This window comes from Pleuronectes platessa, chromosome 17 (genome assembly GCF_947347685.1).
Source record: "Pleuronectes platessa chromosome 17, fPlePla1.1, whole genome shotgun sequence".
NCBI classification, from domain to species: domain Eukaryota; kingdom Metazoa; phylum Chordata; class Actinopteri; order Pleuronectiformes; family Pleuronectidae; genus Pleuronectes; species Pleuronectes platessa.
In genome coordinates, this window is record NC_070642.1 from 17,992,908 (window position 1) to 18,008,457 (window position 15,550).

General features: G+C 43.7%; 2 protein-coding genes across 2 annotated transcripts; both read left to right on the top strand.

Annotated features, from left to right (window-relative positions):
* The first annotated feature begins 265 nt into the window (after positions 1–265).
* nek2 (NIMA-related kinase 2) lies at positions 266–4,605 on the top strand. Its single transcript, XM_053445270.1, has 9 exons — positions 266–537; positions 1,580–1,797; positions 1,903–2,143; positions 2,232–2,314; positions 2,401–2,527; positions 2,597–2,831; positions 3,459–3,513; positions 3,635–3,711; positions 3,946–4,605. The coding sequence occupies exons 1-9, from the start codon at positions 442–444 to the stop codon at positions 4,149–4,151; spliced, it is 1,338 nt and encodes a 445-aa protein (XP_053301245.1). The 5' UTR covers positions 266–441; the 3' UTR covers positions 4,152–4,605.
* Positions 4,606–5,512: 907 nt separating this feature from the next.
* On the top strand, positions 5,513–10,578 carry slc30a1a (solute carrier family 30 member 1a). The gene is made up of 2 exons (XM_053445507.1): positions 5,513–6,500; positions 7,946–10,578. The coding sequence occupies exons 1-2, from the start codon at positions 5,924–5,926 to the stop codon at positions 8,809–8,811; spliced, it is 1,443 nt and encodes a 480-aa protein (XP_053301482.1). The 5' UTR covers positions 5,513–5,923; the 3' UTR covers positions 8,812–10,578.
* The last annotated feature ends 4,972 nt before the right edge of the window (positions 10,579–15,550 follow it).

Consider the following 15,550-nt stretch of genomic DNA (forward strand, 5'->3'; position numbering starts at 1 on the left):
TTTTATATTATTTTATATTATCTTATCTTATCGCGTCTCTTCTTTTTGTTCTCATCCAAACACACACTGGCTTTTGGGTAGAACGTGTGTTTTTGGCGCCATCTTGTGGACACGCCTCCTCCACCCGCGCAACTCTCGCGGGGCTTGCGGCGCCTAGCAACCTCACAACTCGCGACTCCCCGCCGACCAATCAGGAGTCACGATGCCAGGAGCGCGGGGCCAATCGGCGGTGAGGATTCGGGCACCGATTTAAACGAAGAGGAAACGGTTGCTGCACGCGAGCAAATCCGGAAGAGAAGGAAAACAAACATCTCAAAACATCTGCGTCGAGGCTAAAGGTCAACTCAGCGCTGGTTTGAGATCGTGTTTAACTAGGTCCTCCGGACGTTAGCAGGTTTAGCGGCCTGGTGGACTGGTGAACTGGTAACTCGAGGTTTAAACATGCCGTCCCGGGTGGACGACTACGAGCTGTTGAACACTATCGGCTCCGGTTCTTATGGAAAGTGCCAGAAAATCACCCGGAAAGCCGATGGAAAAGTGAGTGAACTACACAATATACCTGCAGATACACAAACTACACAGTTTACCTGCAGTTACACAAACCAAGCTGTTGTCCTGCAGGTACACAAACTACACGGTTTATCTGCATGTACACAAACTACACAGTTTACCTGCAGGTACGCAAACTACACAGTTTGACCTTGGGTGCACGAACCAAGCCGTTTATCTGCATGTACACAAACTACACAGTTTACCTGCAGTTACACAAACCAAGCTGTTGTCCTGCAGGTACACAAACTACACGGTTTATCTGCATGTACACAAACTACACAGTTTGACCTTGGGTGCACGAACCAAGCAGTTTACCTGCAGGTACACAAACTATACGGATTTAAACCGTACCCTGTGAGACATTATTATATTATTTAATTATTATACATTGTTTCTATCTGTGCACTTCAATGTCCACTGCGCAATATTGTTAAACTGTTTATTTGCACACACTTTGTACAGTAATACATATAAAATACACATCACACATATTATATTTTTGTTTTTTTTCAAATATCTGTATAAATCTTTCGATCTTGACTCTCCTCTTTGTTGCTGTTATACTTAAAACGTACTTTACTTTAGTGGTGATTAGTGGTGATTTGTAAAATGGCATCACACCTGCTCACTTTCACTACCTACAGGCCAAAGCAGCCATTTTAACTTGTTCCAGGTAAATATCCTGTGTCGCTCTGATATCTGAAGCCATGTCACTGAGCCAGGGGAGCCACACCTGAAGATCTGTTTAACGAGCTGGATCCCAAACGAACTGTGTGTCATGTTTAACTTGTGTTTTCTGAATATGGGGGTTACCCGCTTCTCAAAGGTGGTTTCTGTAATTTTACTGGAGGCAGATCTTATTATTATGGCAGCGTTCGTATCCAAGTTATTTTGGTATCATTTCTTGTGGGATGAAGCGGATGTGCCTCGTCCATCTTTAAATTCAGTCTTGTGCTTCCCAGTCCCAGTTCTTGATTGTCACCTTCATCCTTTTGTCGTTAATTAACTCTTCTTCTTCGTGTTAAAGATCCTGGTGTGGAAGGAGCTGGACTATGGCACCATGGCGGAGAGTGAAAAGCAGATGCTGGTGTCAGAGGTGAACCTCCTGCGGGAGCTCAAGCACCCGAACATTGTAAGGTACTACGACCGCATCATAGACCGCACCAACACAACCCTGTATATTATCATGGAGTACTGCGAGGGCGGAGACCTGTCCAGCATCATTGACCGCTGCATCAAGGAAAGGTGACCATGTGCATTTATATAAAATTCCATCCTCATTAAATCTGAGCTTCCTGATAGTATCTGCATAATCGGCATTGCTTTATCTTTTCATTGACCTTTTTGCAGGCGCTACCTGGAGGAGGAGTTCGTCCTGCGAGTCATGGCGCAGCTCACGTCGGCCCTGAAGGAGTGCCACCGGCGCAGCGACGGCCGGGCCACCGTTCTTCATCGAGACCTGAAACCAGCCAACATCTTCCTCGACATCAGGCAGAACGTCAAGCTCGGAGACTTTGGCCTTGCCAGGATCCTGAATCATGACACCAGTTTTGCAAAGACGTTTGTCGGGACACCGTACTACATGTCTCCAGTGAGTTGTCTAATCCCGCTGTGTGTGTTTCTTAATCCTCCTGATTGAAGCCTAATCCTGCAACAATCCCTCATCCTTTTTCTTGCAGGAGCAAATAAACCAGTTGTCATACAACGAGAAGTCGGATATTTGGTCACTGGGGTGTTTGCTGTATGAACTATGCGCATTATCGTAAGTTTTCCAGCTTTTAATTTTTTCCTCCAGCAGCTGGTTGTCCATAACAAATCTGAAACTTACTCAGGATTTCTCCTGTTCAGGCCTCCGTTCACTGCGTACAACCAAAAGGAGCTGGCAGAGAGGATCCGGGAGGGAAAGTTCAGGAGAATCCCGTACCGCTACTCTGAGGAACTGAACAGCTTACTCAGCAAAATGCTCCACTTAAAGGTTAGAAATGAATTGAACAGTAGTGTAGGAAAACTAAAGGAAACCGTAGTGACTCCTCTCTGTCACCAGGACTACATGAGGCCCTCGGTGGAGTCCATTCTCCAGAGCAGCCTGTTGGCGGATGCGGTTGCTGAGGAGCAGAGGAGGGCCGAGGCGCGGGCCCGGAGGAAGTCGGCGGACCCTGACCGACCTCTTCCGAAGCCGGTGGAACCAGCTCCCGCCTCCGCTGCTGAGCTCCAGCTCAGGGAACAGGCGCTGAGGGACCGAGAGAGGGCTTTGAAGGAACGTGAAGAGAGGCTGGAGCGTAAGAATTTGATCTCTACTACCGCATAAAGTGTGATGACCGGCAGCTGCACTCACATTTCACAGCCTGATTCCTATTCTGTATTCAGAGGTGCTTACAATGGAAGAGTAAAATAGCTGTGGATTCTATGAAGTATCTGTATCATTGAACAATCAGTTTAAATGGTGCATTGATATCTGTGTATGGAAGCGCTTGTTGGTCCTAGCTATTGACATATGGTTTGATAAAAGCTATTGTTTTGGCGTCATACATAGTTTGTAATGTCTCTGTGTTCTTCTGGCTCAGCGATACCGATATTTGCTCGCTGTCATAAATCTACAAACAAGACCAACATGGAACTGATAACAGATAGTTTGATAGATAACGTGATGTGTAGAGGGTTATCTCTACTCCACTACTTCACCTTATCTTCAATTATGGGCAAGAGTAAGTCATCCTGACCTCGTAGAAACGCTTGGAACTGGTTGACGCATGTTGCTTTTGAAACACAAATGCTGTGACCTACTGTTTGCCTTACCCAACTAACTTCAACACCAACAGCCACTGGCTCCACATTTGTTTAAAAAGAACAAACAGGTAAAACATTGACACATGAAAGCTAAGTTTTCCTCTCATGTTTCATGGCAGAAAGGGAGCAGGAGCTGTGTGTTCGTGAACAGCTGTCAAACGAGAAGATTGCACGGTAAAACTTCTTAAACAAGGCCACACACTGCTCATGAAACAATCTCCCCATTTCACCCTTTCATCTCAATCTTTCTTTCTGCATACTGGTACAATTGGTTTATTCTCATTTACCGTTTCAGGGCCGAGCGTTTACTGAAGAATTATACCCGTCTCCAGCAGCAGAGGGACCTCTCACCGTTATATGGCAAAGACATAGGTATGGGACTGAGGAGAAGAGCTCTGGACTTACTAACCCGAGACAAGAACTGAGCAGCTTTGTGTTTGTCCTTCTGTTATCAATGTATATTTATTATTTATTTTTTTATCTTGCTAATAAAAATTTTATACACCAATAAAAAAGTGATTATACTGAACCTGCATTTTAAACTCTTTGCCTGACAATAGTCAATCAATCTTTATTAATCAGTCACTCCGTGCTGTTTGGTCCTAGATGAGGATGGCCTCTCCCCGGGAAAGAGGAAGGTCCACTTTGCGGGTGAGAGCAAAGAGAACCAGCGTCCCCACGGCCGTCGGAGCACGGCGTCCCAGGAGCTGATACTGAGGAGGCTGCAGGCGGCCAACGTGCGCGGCCTCACGCTGAAAGAAGTGGAGATGGCGTGTCAGTTCAAGAGCCGACAGATCCTCGGCTTCCGCTGACCACATGGGATGTCACTGTTTGTTGTGCGATGGAAGGCTCTGAGTCAGGATAACTGGATGTAAATAAATATTTATTTATGATTATTTAGTTGCTATGCAAAGAGTGATGACAACATTTCAAGCCAGTTTATTGTCGTGTGTGTGTTTTAATGTTATAGGCAGCTATAGGGATTGTGAAATGTTCAGATTATTCTTGCTGTATATTTTTAAACATGTGAAGTTTTCTTTTTGTTATGACCAAGTTTCTTATAAGTGAAAACAATAATTGAACCTTTGAAGAAATGAACCTGTGAACTATGAAAAAAAAAAAGATTGTGAATTCAATTGTTTTTCGCTGCATTTCCTGATTTAAATCTACAAATTACCCAAAAGGACTTAAGACGTCCTACAGAGATATATACTTTCTATGTTCAAAGTGAAATAATAGATAATAAATACAAGTTTATAAAATGCAGCTTTTGAGTCAGTCTGATGTAATTTATAAAATATAGGAAGATTAAGCTATTTAAACTGAGGTTGGGATTTAAAGAAAAAACTTGTATTAAAACATTCACTCTTAAAAAAGTAATGAATTTACATCTCAATCACACCACGCTGACACTTTAATCAAATCTGATAGTTTCCACAAGGGGTCATCAGTTTCCCCCTCTACTGGGTCTTTAACCGTCATTACCACACAGTGTGATTACTGCCATCAGACCTCACAACTCATTTGTTCTTGATTAAAAACAGATCAACACACTTTGTTGTATTAAGATGTCGTTTAAAATTAAATAGAGAGGACACTTCATTAGAAAAGACGTTTCACACAATGAAAGGCCAAGTTATCTTATATTTGTTTTGTCTTTATTTAAAATATTGGGCTAATATGTAGTAATAACCTCTGAGTAGGTGAAGGTACTTACTAACTGTTGTCAGCAATAACTGGCAGATTCATACATGTATGCTACTTTATGATACATTGACACTCTTATTAGAAATGTTTTCCTAAATAAAACAAATTCAATTTATTAGAAAATATATATATGTATTAAATATAACATTTAAGAACAATAAAAATGTGTCTGTTAGATGTGCAAACGAATTAAGACGAAGTTTACAGAATAGAGGACAGATCAGTTGCCGTCGGCGTACTTAGCAACCGCCGTTGTCTCTCTCGCTTGCCCCGCCCACTGACGAGAGTTGCAAAAATCCGCCAATCAGGATGCCTGCCCGTAACCTCTCCACCAATAGGAACCACTCGGGGCTACTAGCATGTAGCCTAGCCCCTTAGCCCTGAGCTAACCCTTTGATGTTTAGCTATGTGGGCGGGGCATCGACACCACTCTCGCTCCTCCTCTTTGCCTATGTATGGGTACGTGTTACGTCACGGACCCTACGTCCATCTTTATATACAGTCTATGGTTTCGTGTGGAAAGTTTACCGGCTCGGGTGCAAAGTTTCAACCGTCTGCAAACACCAGCTCGTCGGCAAAACGTTTCTGGAATGTGCTGGTGACGACGGAGGTGAACCGACCCGCTGCCCAACACCGACTCACGGATTAATTCGCCCCCCCTCCCCCGAGGTTGTCCACGGCACAGGACGAGGGATGCTACCGTCGCTGGAGAGCAGCAGTGAATGAAGACCCTGTTTACACCGAGCGTATTGTCTCAGGCAGCCAGCTAGCATACCCCCGTTAGCTTGGAGTCGAGCCGGATAGCTAGCTAGCTGGGCTCCGGGTGTTCTCGGAAGAAAGGAACCGTATCAAACTTGAACTCCAGACCGGGCGAAAGATGGCTTGCGAACCGAACCGAGTCCGGCTGCTCTGCATGCTCTCGCTGACTTTCGGGTTTTTCATCGTGGAGGTGGTGGTGAGCCGGTTCACCTCATCCCTGTCCATGCTCTCCGACTCCTTTCACATGCTGTCGGACGTGATCGCGCTGGTGGTGGCGCTGGTCGCGGTGCGGTTCGCCGAGAAGACCCACGCCACAAACAAGAACACCTTCGGCTGGATCCGGGCGGAGGTGATGGGGGCTCTGGTGAACGCCGTCTTCCTCACGGCGCTGTGCTTCACCATCGTGCTGGAGGTGATCGAGCGCCTCACCGAGCCCCACGAGATCACGAGACCGGAGGTGGTCGCCTGGGTCGGCGCCGCGGGGCTCCTGGTCAACCTGCTCGGGCTCTGCTTGTTCCGCGAACACGCCGGCGGAGGCCACGGCCACAGCCACGGTGGTGGTGGTGGCCACGGCCACAGCCACGGGAGCAAGAAGGTTAAAAGTGACCATAAGGCTGGGAACGGGTCTCCAGGAGAGGAGACCAACAACCTGGTGGCAAACCACAACAGCCCTGGGGACGTGCGACTGAGGAATGGTAAGGATGGAAACTTTAAAGCTCACTTCAATTCACTGTGTGTTTTACAATCATGATGTCAATTCGCTGTGTTTGCCCTCTTTGTGTTGAATCATGATTCACATGTGCAGCCCAGGCCAATCCCCTGAAGTCCATTGTGTCCCACAGAGACTCTGACAGAATGTCCCAGACTTTATCTCCATTGTCGGTTGTCCAGATTGCACAACAGTCCACAGATACTTGACATCTCCCTGCGTATCCCCCAGGACACCCAACCTCAGTGTCCAGGCCTTAGTGTTTACTCTATAAACAACATTTGTCTTCTGTCATTAATTTGTTGTGTCACACTATCCTTTGTAGCAGACTCAGGCTTTGTAAAGACTGACCACCGATCAGCTATCTTTCTAAATGTAGATATGCAGAGGATCCTGTGTGACTCAGCCGAGGAACAGCTTTTGACAAGTTGAAACTTGTTTTTGTGAAAGCGTTTTAATCCTGGATCTTGTTTTCTTTTTTGTGTTACTCCTCACATTGTGCTTGAACTCACTCTGAGAGAATTGGATATCTATAACGCAGTGTTTCCCAGTCGTGTTGTGGTATGTGGTTACCACAGTAGCGCACAGAGACAACTCTTCCTGGTGACAGTGACGGAAAAGTTTAATACATCAACGAGAGACCGTCCCCACAAAAGCATCCCTGCATGATCGTCCTCGCTCACTGAAGGGTTAACACCCCCACCCAATAAATGGAGACTGCACCCCCCACCCCATGCACTGATCACTGTTACTGGGTCAGACATCTGTGTAACCATGGAGCTGACAGCCCCAGCAGCACCATTAGCTGCTGATGAATGACCCGTAGAGTCCCCGGATGGAAGTGAGCGGCCATTGCTCAGGTGCCCCCCCCCCCCCCTGGGCTGTGTGTGCTAACTCAGTGATAACTGAATCTTCTTTATGTGAAATATTATAGTGTGTTGTTGTTGTCCAGCATTTACGATCCCGTGTGTTGGGGGTTCTCCGTGGCTCCCTGGCATGTTTCTCCTGTTTGTGGCCCCAAGCAGTTGCAGCACAGAATCGGTCACAAGGCTGTGGCTCCACAGTAAAAGCTAGAACACTATCGGCAAATAGAAAAACACACCTTAACAGAGTGTATTTCTTAGTAAATAGTCTGTGGTAACTCGCCTCCTCAATGGGTCACTTGATAACACCACGAGCTGCGTTTTGGCTCTGCTGATTCAAACGGACCAGTGCTGCTGACATCATCCTCATAGACGGCTGATTCGGCTCCACAAAGTGATTGTTGTTGTTTGTTTTTTCTCTAATATCTCACATCTGTTTATGTTACACTCCTGGTGATGCATGTTAATCCATTGTGAATGCTTCATTAGTATCTTAAGAGTCAAAGTTCAGTTGATTATTTAACCGTCACCGTAAACTCAGCTAACCTCCCGCTTTTTATATCTGCAGAAGTCAGCTGTAAAGACAACACCGATGTGCAGATGAATGGCAACCCCAACTTCGAGGACATGGACCACGTCCCGTCATCGCAGCTGAACATGCGCGGGGTCTTCCTGCACGTGTTGGGCGACGCCCTGGGCTCTGTCATCGTGGTTGTTAATTCTGTAATCTTCATATTTGTGTGGCAGCCCTGCGAAGATGATGTAGAGTGTTACAACCCATGTGTCCGCCATATCGACAACCATTTCAATCAAACAATGGCCTCCATGAAGACTGCCGGCCCCTGCTGGGTCCTCTACCTGGATCCCGTTCTCTGCATCATCATGGTGTGCATCCTGCTGTACACTACCTTCCCGCTTCTCAAAGAGTCGGCCCTCATCCTGCTGCAGACCGTGCCCAAGCAGATCAACATGCACCGGCTCAACGAGCGCCTGCTGGGTCTGGATGGTGTGCTCGCCATCCACGAGCTGCACATCTGGCAGCTGGCCGGCAGCCGCATCATCGCCACAGCGCACATCAAGTGCCACGACCCCACATCTTACATGGAGGTTGCCAAACGGATCAAGGACTTCTTTCACAATGAGGGTATCCACGCTACCACCATCCAACCAGAGTTCGTCACGTTCAACTCTGAGTCTCGGGACTCCCTCTGTGAGCTCTCCTGTCGGACTCAGTGTGCTCCCAAGCTTTGCTGCGGCTCTAACGACAAACAGACCCCAGGCTCTGACAAGAAGACCAACAGTGACTATAAGCCAGGTGCTGCTTCTGCCTTGGAGGTGATCAGTGAGACCACAGAGCAGGCTGCAAGCCTTCAGGTGTGCCCCCTGTCAGAGCCCGAGGTTATCATCACCAGAGAGGTGGAGTCATCTCTTTGAGATGGAGGGGACAGAGAGAAATGGAGGAAAGGCTGTGAAACGACCACTTTGAGCAAATATCATCATCATTGTCATTTGCAGGATGTGGTTATCTCTTTGCTCTAGAGTCGCCCTGATACAGAAAAGAAATTCCATCACCTTTTATCCTCTGTTATCGCTCCTTGTAAAAGCCTCCCAAAACCTTCTGTTTATGCATTACAGCCTCATTCTTTTTATCCTCTTCCTCCCACTTATGTCCAAACCCTCCCCTCCCTCCCAGCCACTTGGCCCTACTCTTGTTGTCTGTCGCCCTGGTACTGTGGTGGCAATGCATGTCGGGGTTCACTGACCTTATCTCCTCCAGGACTGGAGCGAGTCCTGCATGAGTGTTCCTCATTAACACCTAGTTGTAATGCGTCACCTCGTCTCATGGTGTTTCTGTGCCAAAGCTTCTCACTGCTGGACCGAAGGAGAGACAACCTCTCCACCAAACGGACCCACACAATACATGCAAGTCAGAGCACACATCACTAGGTGGTTTCTTTTAGCCTATGGACCTGTCAGCAAAGAGCCTATCGTCTTGTTTTTTGCGTCGGCTTTGAGTAGATCTATTTTCTTACCCTCTGGCCCCAAATGGAAGAGTATTGTATTGCATAATAATTTAAGTATTTAAGTTATTAGAAAGAATCTATTTCTCTCTGTCGAGGCTGTTTGTAATATTTAGTTTGGTTGATAGAAACATTTTAGCTAATTTTCTGTCAGGTTTTTGACTGATCATCTATGCTGTAGTCAGTTTTACAAATATGACATTTTTATAATCTTGTTTTTTCAGACTTTTTCTCTGGCCTTGACTGAGATTTAATTAGAGTAATGAGTTGGATACAGGAGCCGTATCAACACCTTGCCTTTTAGATACAGATCTGCTGTGGTATAGCATCAAGTATAGTAGATGCATTGTAACTGAACTTCTCGCAATGGCACTGTCGCGTAACTACATGGTCAATCGTGAATTTGCTGTACTGCAAGCCAGAGGGTCGGGTCTGTTGTGAATACGTGAGCACTGTATGCCATTAGTGAGACACTACTCTCTGGGTGAATCTGTACTGGACACTTACAGATGATGGCTTTTGATTTTGTTGTTCGAAGATTCTCATGAATGTGTGCGGCACCTCGTCACAATCCACGCTGAGGGCGTTTTATATTTCCATAACGATCTGCTAAGTGTGCATGACCAAACTGGGACCTGGTGTTCGACTTTTTTAGAGCTCCACTCAGAGCTCCTGTGGCTGCTTACCAGTACCTGCTGGTATCCTCCGACATTATTCATTACTGTAGGGAATGAATCATCATACTGGTTATCTGCCCTCTGTGTTGAACAGCGGAGCAGGCTATTTTTTGCTGAAGTAAAGTCCATTAGTGGCCTTTAACATAGTATGAATTTTCCCTCGTCTACACAGATATCATTAAAGATAATCCATTGATGCATTTCCAATTTCCACTCCCGATTTAAATGTGTATGCAATATAGAAATATGTGCTGGAAAATGTATTTGGATGTGTTCTTCATTTGTAATGTTTGTTCACTTTTATTCTTTGTCTTTTAAGACTCTTTAAGATGTGCAAATTGAAAACAAAATAATTGTTTTTTATTTTAGATATGACATATCAGCTGATGTGTTTTTGATATATATATATATACATATACATGTATATGTATATTAGTACCTGTCCAATGTGTCATTGTGAAATAAAAAATATGACTGTTTGGTACAGTTTATGAACCTAAAAATGTCATTTGTATTATTCCTACTTGGTTTCCGGAGAACGTGTCAGATTTGGACAGAGCTACAGTTGAACTTAAACTGCTTTGTGTCAACAAAGCCGTCTCGGTTTGTGACCTTTGCCTATTAAATCCACTTTACCCATAGAACTGTAAAGGAGATATAAGGAGCTGTGTACATGGTCGTGTAGCACAATCTACTTTTTTAGTGGGTTAATGAGTCAATTTTACACTATTTCTACATCTATTATATATTATTTAAAGAGACTGAACTCATCACAGTTTGAATATATAAACTTTAGACACAAAGTATGAGAACTCGAAGCCGGTATTTAAATCCTTTAATTCAGTAGTTCTACCTTTATGTAAATATACTCTAATTATAAATGTACTTATGTATTATCAGCAAAATGCACTTTAAGTGGCAATATTTTCTACTATACACTGAATTAGATTATTATCACTGAAGTATCAATGTATGAGAAGTTGTTTTGGGCTTTTATATCTGCACTTACATCACTTATTAGTTCTAAAATCCTTGTGCAGTAAGAATATTTTAACTTAAAGCTTAGTTTAAACAAACTGTTTTATCTGTTGTTTTTAACAAGTTGAAATATTTCCACAACTCTGTCGCAATGCACTCTTTCTATATTTTAAATAAAGGGAAATGAGGTTAAGAAATGTGTATTGAGAGAACTAAGTAATTAGAAGGATCCATACAAATTTTAAAAAAGATACATTTAAAATCCCAATATCATAAATTGTCTGTCTCATACAATTGCATTAGGAGTTTAGATAATCGTGTGTCACTGAAAACCACAATAGCCTCATGGCGTTGATGTGGTGTGAAAGTACAGGATATCTGCTGCGGCTCCTGTTGTCCGTCCAGCTACAAAACCTCTAAACCGTCTAAACAGTGATGATGGTTTGAAGTAAATCTGAGGGACAAAGCCTGAATGACTCAAGCAGCAGCTCCATAAATCCATAATAACAGCATTTCACAGCTGCTCTCTGCAGTGTGAGGACAGGGATGCTGGCTCAGGTCTGAGGCTGAGCTCCAGTGGAAGTCTGGTGAGGCTGCAGAATGTCGCAGCAGCCAGTCTGAGGGGACTTATGTAAGAGGCCCGGGGGCATTCCAAAGACCACAAGCACGGGGCTCTACCCAGCATTCCTCAGGGCTGCGGGTCAGCTCACCCCATGTCCCTCTGATTGGGGACGGAGAGCTTCAACACCAGGGAAATGGGTCTGTAGGCAACCACAGCTCATATCTTCATTTCATGCACCAGGTTGGGCCTCATTTATCATCAACATCATCTCATACTAATAATGTTTATGGCTTAATGACATGATGCTCTCATGCCTGAGTGCATCATTTCCTTTTTAGAATAGTCTAATCTATCCTGGACATATTTTGCTTTATTTATTAAAAGCATTAAAGTTACATACAAGTTGGTTTATTTTTTTAGGCTTGTAAAACCCCCAAATTATCAGGTGATGTGAATGGCCCGGCAAATGCATATAATGACAAGCTATTAAAAGTTTAATGAGGATAAATTTAAGTAAAATGTCAACGTTACTGCAGCCTTTGCGAGTTCTTGCTGAGCTAGTCATGTGCTTTTGCGATGTGTGCGATGTGTGCGATGCGTGTGTGTGTGTGTGTGCGAACGTCAACATGGCTCCAGGCACCCCCCCCCCCCCCCCCCCCCCCCCCCCCCACACACACACACACAAACCCCCATCAGCAGAGTGGTGTGTAGATAATGAGTGACGTTTCATTTTTCGGTGAACTTTCCCCAATTGAAATGCTTGTAGGTTGATGTTTTCACCTGTGGACAGAGCTAAGCGAGATGTTTCCCTCTTTTCTCGTATGCTATGCTAAGCTAGCTGTTTCGCGACTTTAGCTTTCAAGAACCTACAGAAACTTAATTGGTGTATTATTCTTTTTAAACTCTACCAGGAAAGGAATATGCATATTTCCCAGAATGTGGATATATCCCTATGACGTTTGTTCAGTTTTAGATTTAGATTTAGGCGTTGAAAGAAGTGTAAACCACTTTTCTTGACTTTATGCTATCGTCTCCCGGCTGTACTTTATGAACATACAGAAACTCTATCAGTGTAGTACGGCGTCTTATCGGACTCTACAAGGCTAAGCTAGCTGTTTCCACTTTTCATGCTAGCTGTCTCCTGGCTGTAGATTCATGTTAACCTACAGAAACTTTATCAGTGTTATAAAGTTTCTTATCAAACTCCACCAGAGAGGGAATATACAGATTTCCCAGAATGCCAATAAACTCTTTTGAGTTCGCTGGCTATCTTTATGACCTTGTCAAACTTGACAAACTGCTAATTAAGGCGATTCAAAAAAGTGTAATTACTGGTTTATTCATACAGGACAATGATCTGTAACACCAAAAGATCACATAACTGACAGTCCTGTATCCAGCTGATGTGTTAGTGTTACGCTAAGTTGTATATATATATATATATATATTGTGTGTGTGTGTGTGTGTGTGTCTGTGTGTGTGTGTGAGGTTGCAGCAGGCCATCTGCCTCTAGCTTTGTCTCTGGGTGAACAGGCCGTGGGGCTGGGTGTGGGACTCGAGGGTGAAAGGTCACGCTGGCGTTATAATAGATTCACCTTTGCCAGCACAGCGTTAGCAGCAGGCGCAGCCACATGCGTAAGCTAAAACTCTGCAGTCGCACAAAACAAAGAACACAATGCAGCATGAGAAGCGTCCTGATAAACCCTTCTAGCCCCAGTCGGCCTCTCACGTGTCACCGTTATACTGAGGTATACAAGAGCTGGACATCTTTTTCAGTGTTAAACACTCAATGTGATTTAGAAGTTGTTGTTGAATTATTTATTGGAGAACTTGAGAGATAAAATAAAATTGTGCTATAAGAAAAAAAATGGCAGCTCATAGATTTGTTTATATTTAGAATTAATCTCCGACATCATTTGGGCCATTTGTTAATTTGAGTAAACGACACTAAAATTAAACATAAGAACATGATGTTAATTTCTTTACATTTTTTTTTTTTAATTTAGACATAAATCTTATTTATATTAGCCTCAGCACTGAACATACTTTGTTCCACTGGAGAGACATTTGAAGGTATGTCCCAATATATTTGACGCCAAAATAAAATGTATGGAAATAGAGACATGTGACGATTAGGAGGCAATTTGAGACTCTCTGTCCTGTTCATGGAAAAAAGGGAGATTGAAAGTAACAGTGAAAGTGTCTTTCAAAGCGATCGGTGACCTCTGAGCTCTGTTTACAGAAGGACTCAGTGTTTCACGTCTGTAGAACAAAGACTGGGGCGTCACTGCTGCCGGCGTCAATACAAAGTCAATACAATCAATACGATCAGTTCAGGAGCTGGACTGAACTGAACATTTACAGAAGAAGATTCTCTAAAGCGCCTGATGTTAATGATGGTGCACGTATTGAACTGAAAGTGAAATGAGCCAAAAGTCATATGCTGTTATTTAAACTGTAAATAAGATACATATTCCTTCTCTTTTTTCTGTTATACTAATATATGTCCACATTTCTTTGCCACACTAGTATTTCCCCTGTAAAGATGATTTTGTGTGTTTTGTATTCTATCTTTGTAAATCTTTCTGGTGTTGTTTTCATAAATGTGTAGATTCTATCAGTGAAGTTGTGAAGAAATATGGAACTGAAACCCTGACACATGGGCCAAAAAGCGACTTTGGCCCTTCGACTCATTTGACACAGAACAACATGGTTCTGTGTTTGTCGGTCACCGGCTGAAAAGACGAACTGATGACTCAGGTTGGATGGATTTACTTCCTCTATTTGACAGTGTCTCACTTATTTCCTTTACCAGATTTGGGTTGTGGGGGGATTTTTCTGCTCATTTAGAACCACCTCTTCTAATCTTTCCCTTTTGTCTTTAACTGTAGTTCCTAAAGGTTGCATTAATTCACTGTTATATCTGTGTTTAAAGGTTCATTTACCCTAACCCAATAGAAATAATGTGTTAGAAGTATCTTCATTATTGAGAGCGGATAAAGTCAAGAGCACTGACCCTGGTGGAGCAACGATAACAAGACATCAGATAGAAGGGTTTAGAAATGTTACATTATATATTAGTTCCTGGGTTACCTTTGAAAAAACAAAAATGACAAATTTATTAGGGTGCCATAGATAATGATGATGCCACGAATGAAAATGTAAAGATAATGCATCCAATAGCTCTTGAAATATCTGTGTAGTGTCTCCACAAGAATAACTGGAGTACTACTCTGATAACATAGTAGCTTATTGCGTTATTGTGTTTTGCTCTTACTTTAACACATGCAAAACACAATTAAAGCAGTAAGGTAAGTATCCTTCCCACTTCTTCTGGTCAGCAGCGATGTTCTACACACAGAGGACGGAGATCTGATGCAGGAGTTAGACGAGCACGCTGTTAACAAACAGGGAGGTCCAACCTATTTCGTCTCAGAGGGAAAGTGAAGAGAATCTCTTGATAATCTGTGTCCTGTCCCACAGTCCTCGCAGAAGCTTTAATCTGACCACATGGCAGTTTGTACCCTCAAAAGAACCTGTCCGTCTCAAAGAGAGCTTAGGAGGGCTGGAATGTTAACCCGCTCGCCGACGACGATGATGATGATGATCAGCGCTGGAGCAGGAAGTCCTTATAGATCCTAGAGGTCCATAACTCTAAAAGACATTATGGTTATAGTCCTTAACTTTAGTTGTAACCAAGAGACTGATTTGGTCTTTGACTTCAACTTGGTGTCATTTTCTGGAGCTTTCAAGCACAACTCAAAGGTTTTCCTCATCAAATGCTCATTAATTCATAATTTCCAATGAATCATCATTTTTTTATTGGATTTCCAGAGGAGTTTCCTGAGAGAAGGGACTTTATTCTCTGTGTCTAGTGGGGGATCTCATCACGTCCTTAGAAATCCTATAATCCTACAGCTGATTATATCAATATT

Excerpts from the sequence above, each read along its gene's own strand:
- slc30a1a (XM_053445507.1), top strand. The coding sequence starts at position 5,924 with ATGGCTTGCGAACCGAACCGAGTCCGGCTGCTCTGCATGCTCTCGCTG. Across the intron at positions 6,501-7,945 it reads GGACGTGCGACTGAGGAATG|AAGTCAGCTGTAAAGACAAC; the intron begins GTAAGGATGGAA and ends TTATATCTGCAG.
- nek2 (XM_053445270.1), top strand. The coding sequence starts at position 442 with ATGCCGTCCCGGGTGGACGACTACGAGCTGTTGAACACTATCGGCTCC. Across the intron at positions 538-1,579 it reads CCCGGAAAGCCGATGGAAAA|ATCCTGGTGTGGAAGGAGCT; the intron begins GTGAGTGAACTA and ends TTCGTGTTAAAG. Across the intron at positions 3,712-3,945 it reads GTTATATGGCAAAGACATAG|ATGAGGATGGCCTCTCCCCG; the intron begins GTATGGGACTGA and ends GTTTGGTCCTAG.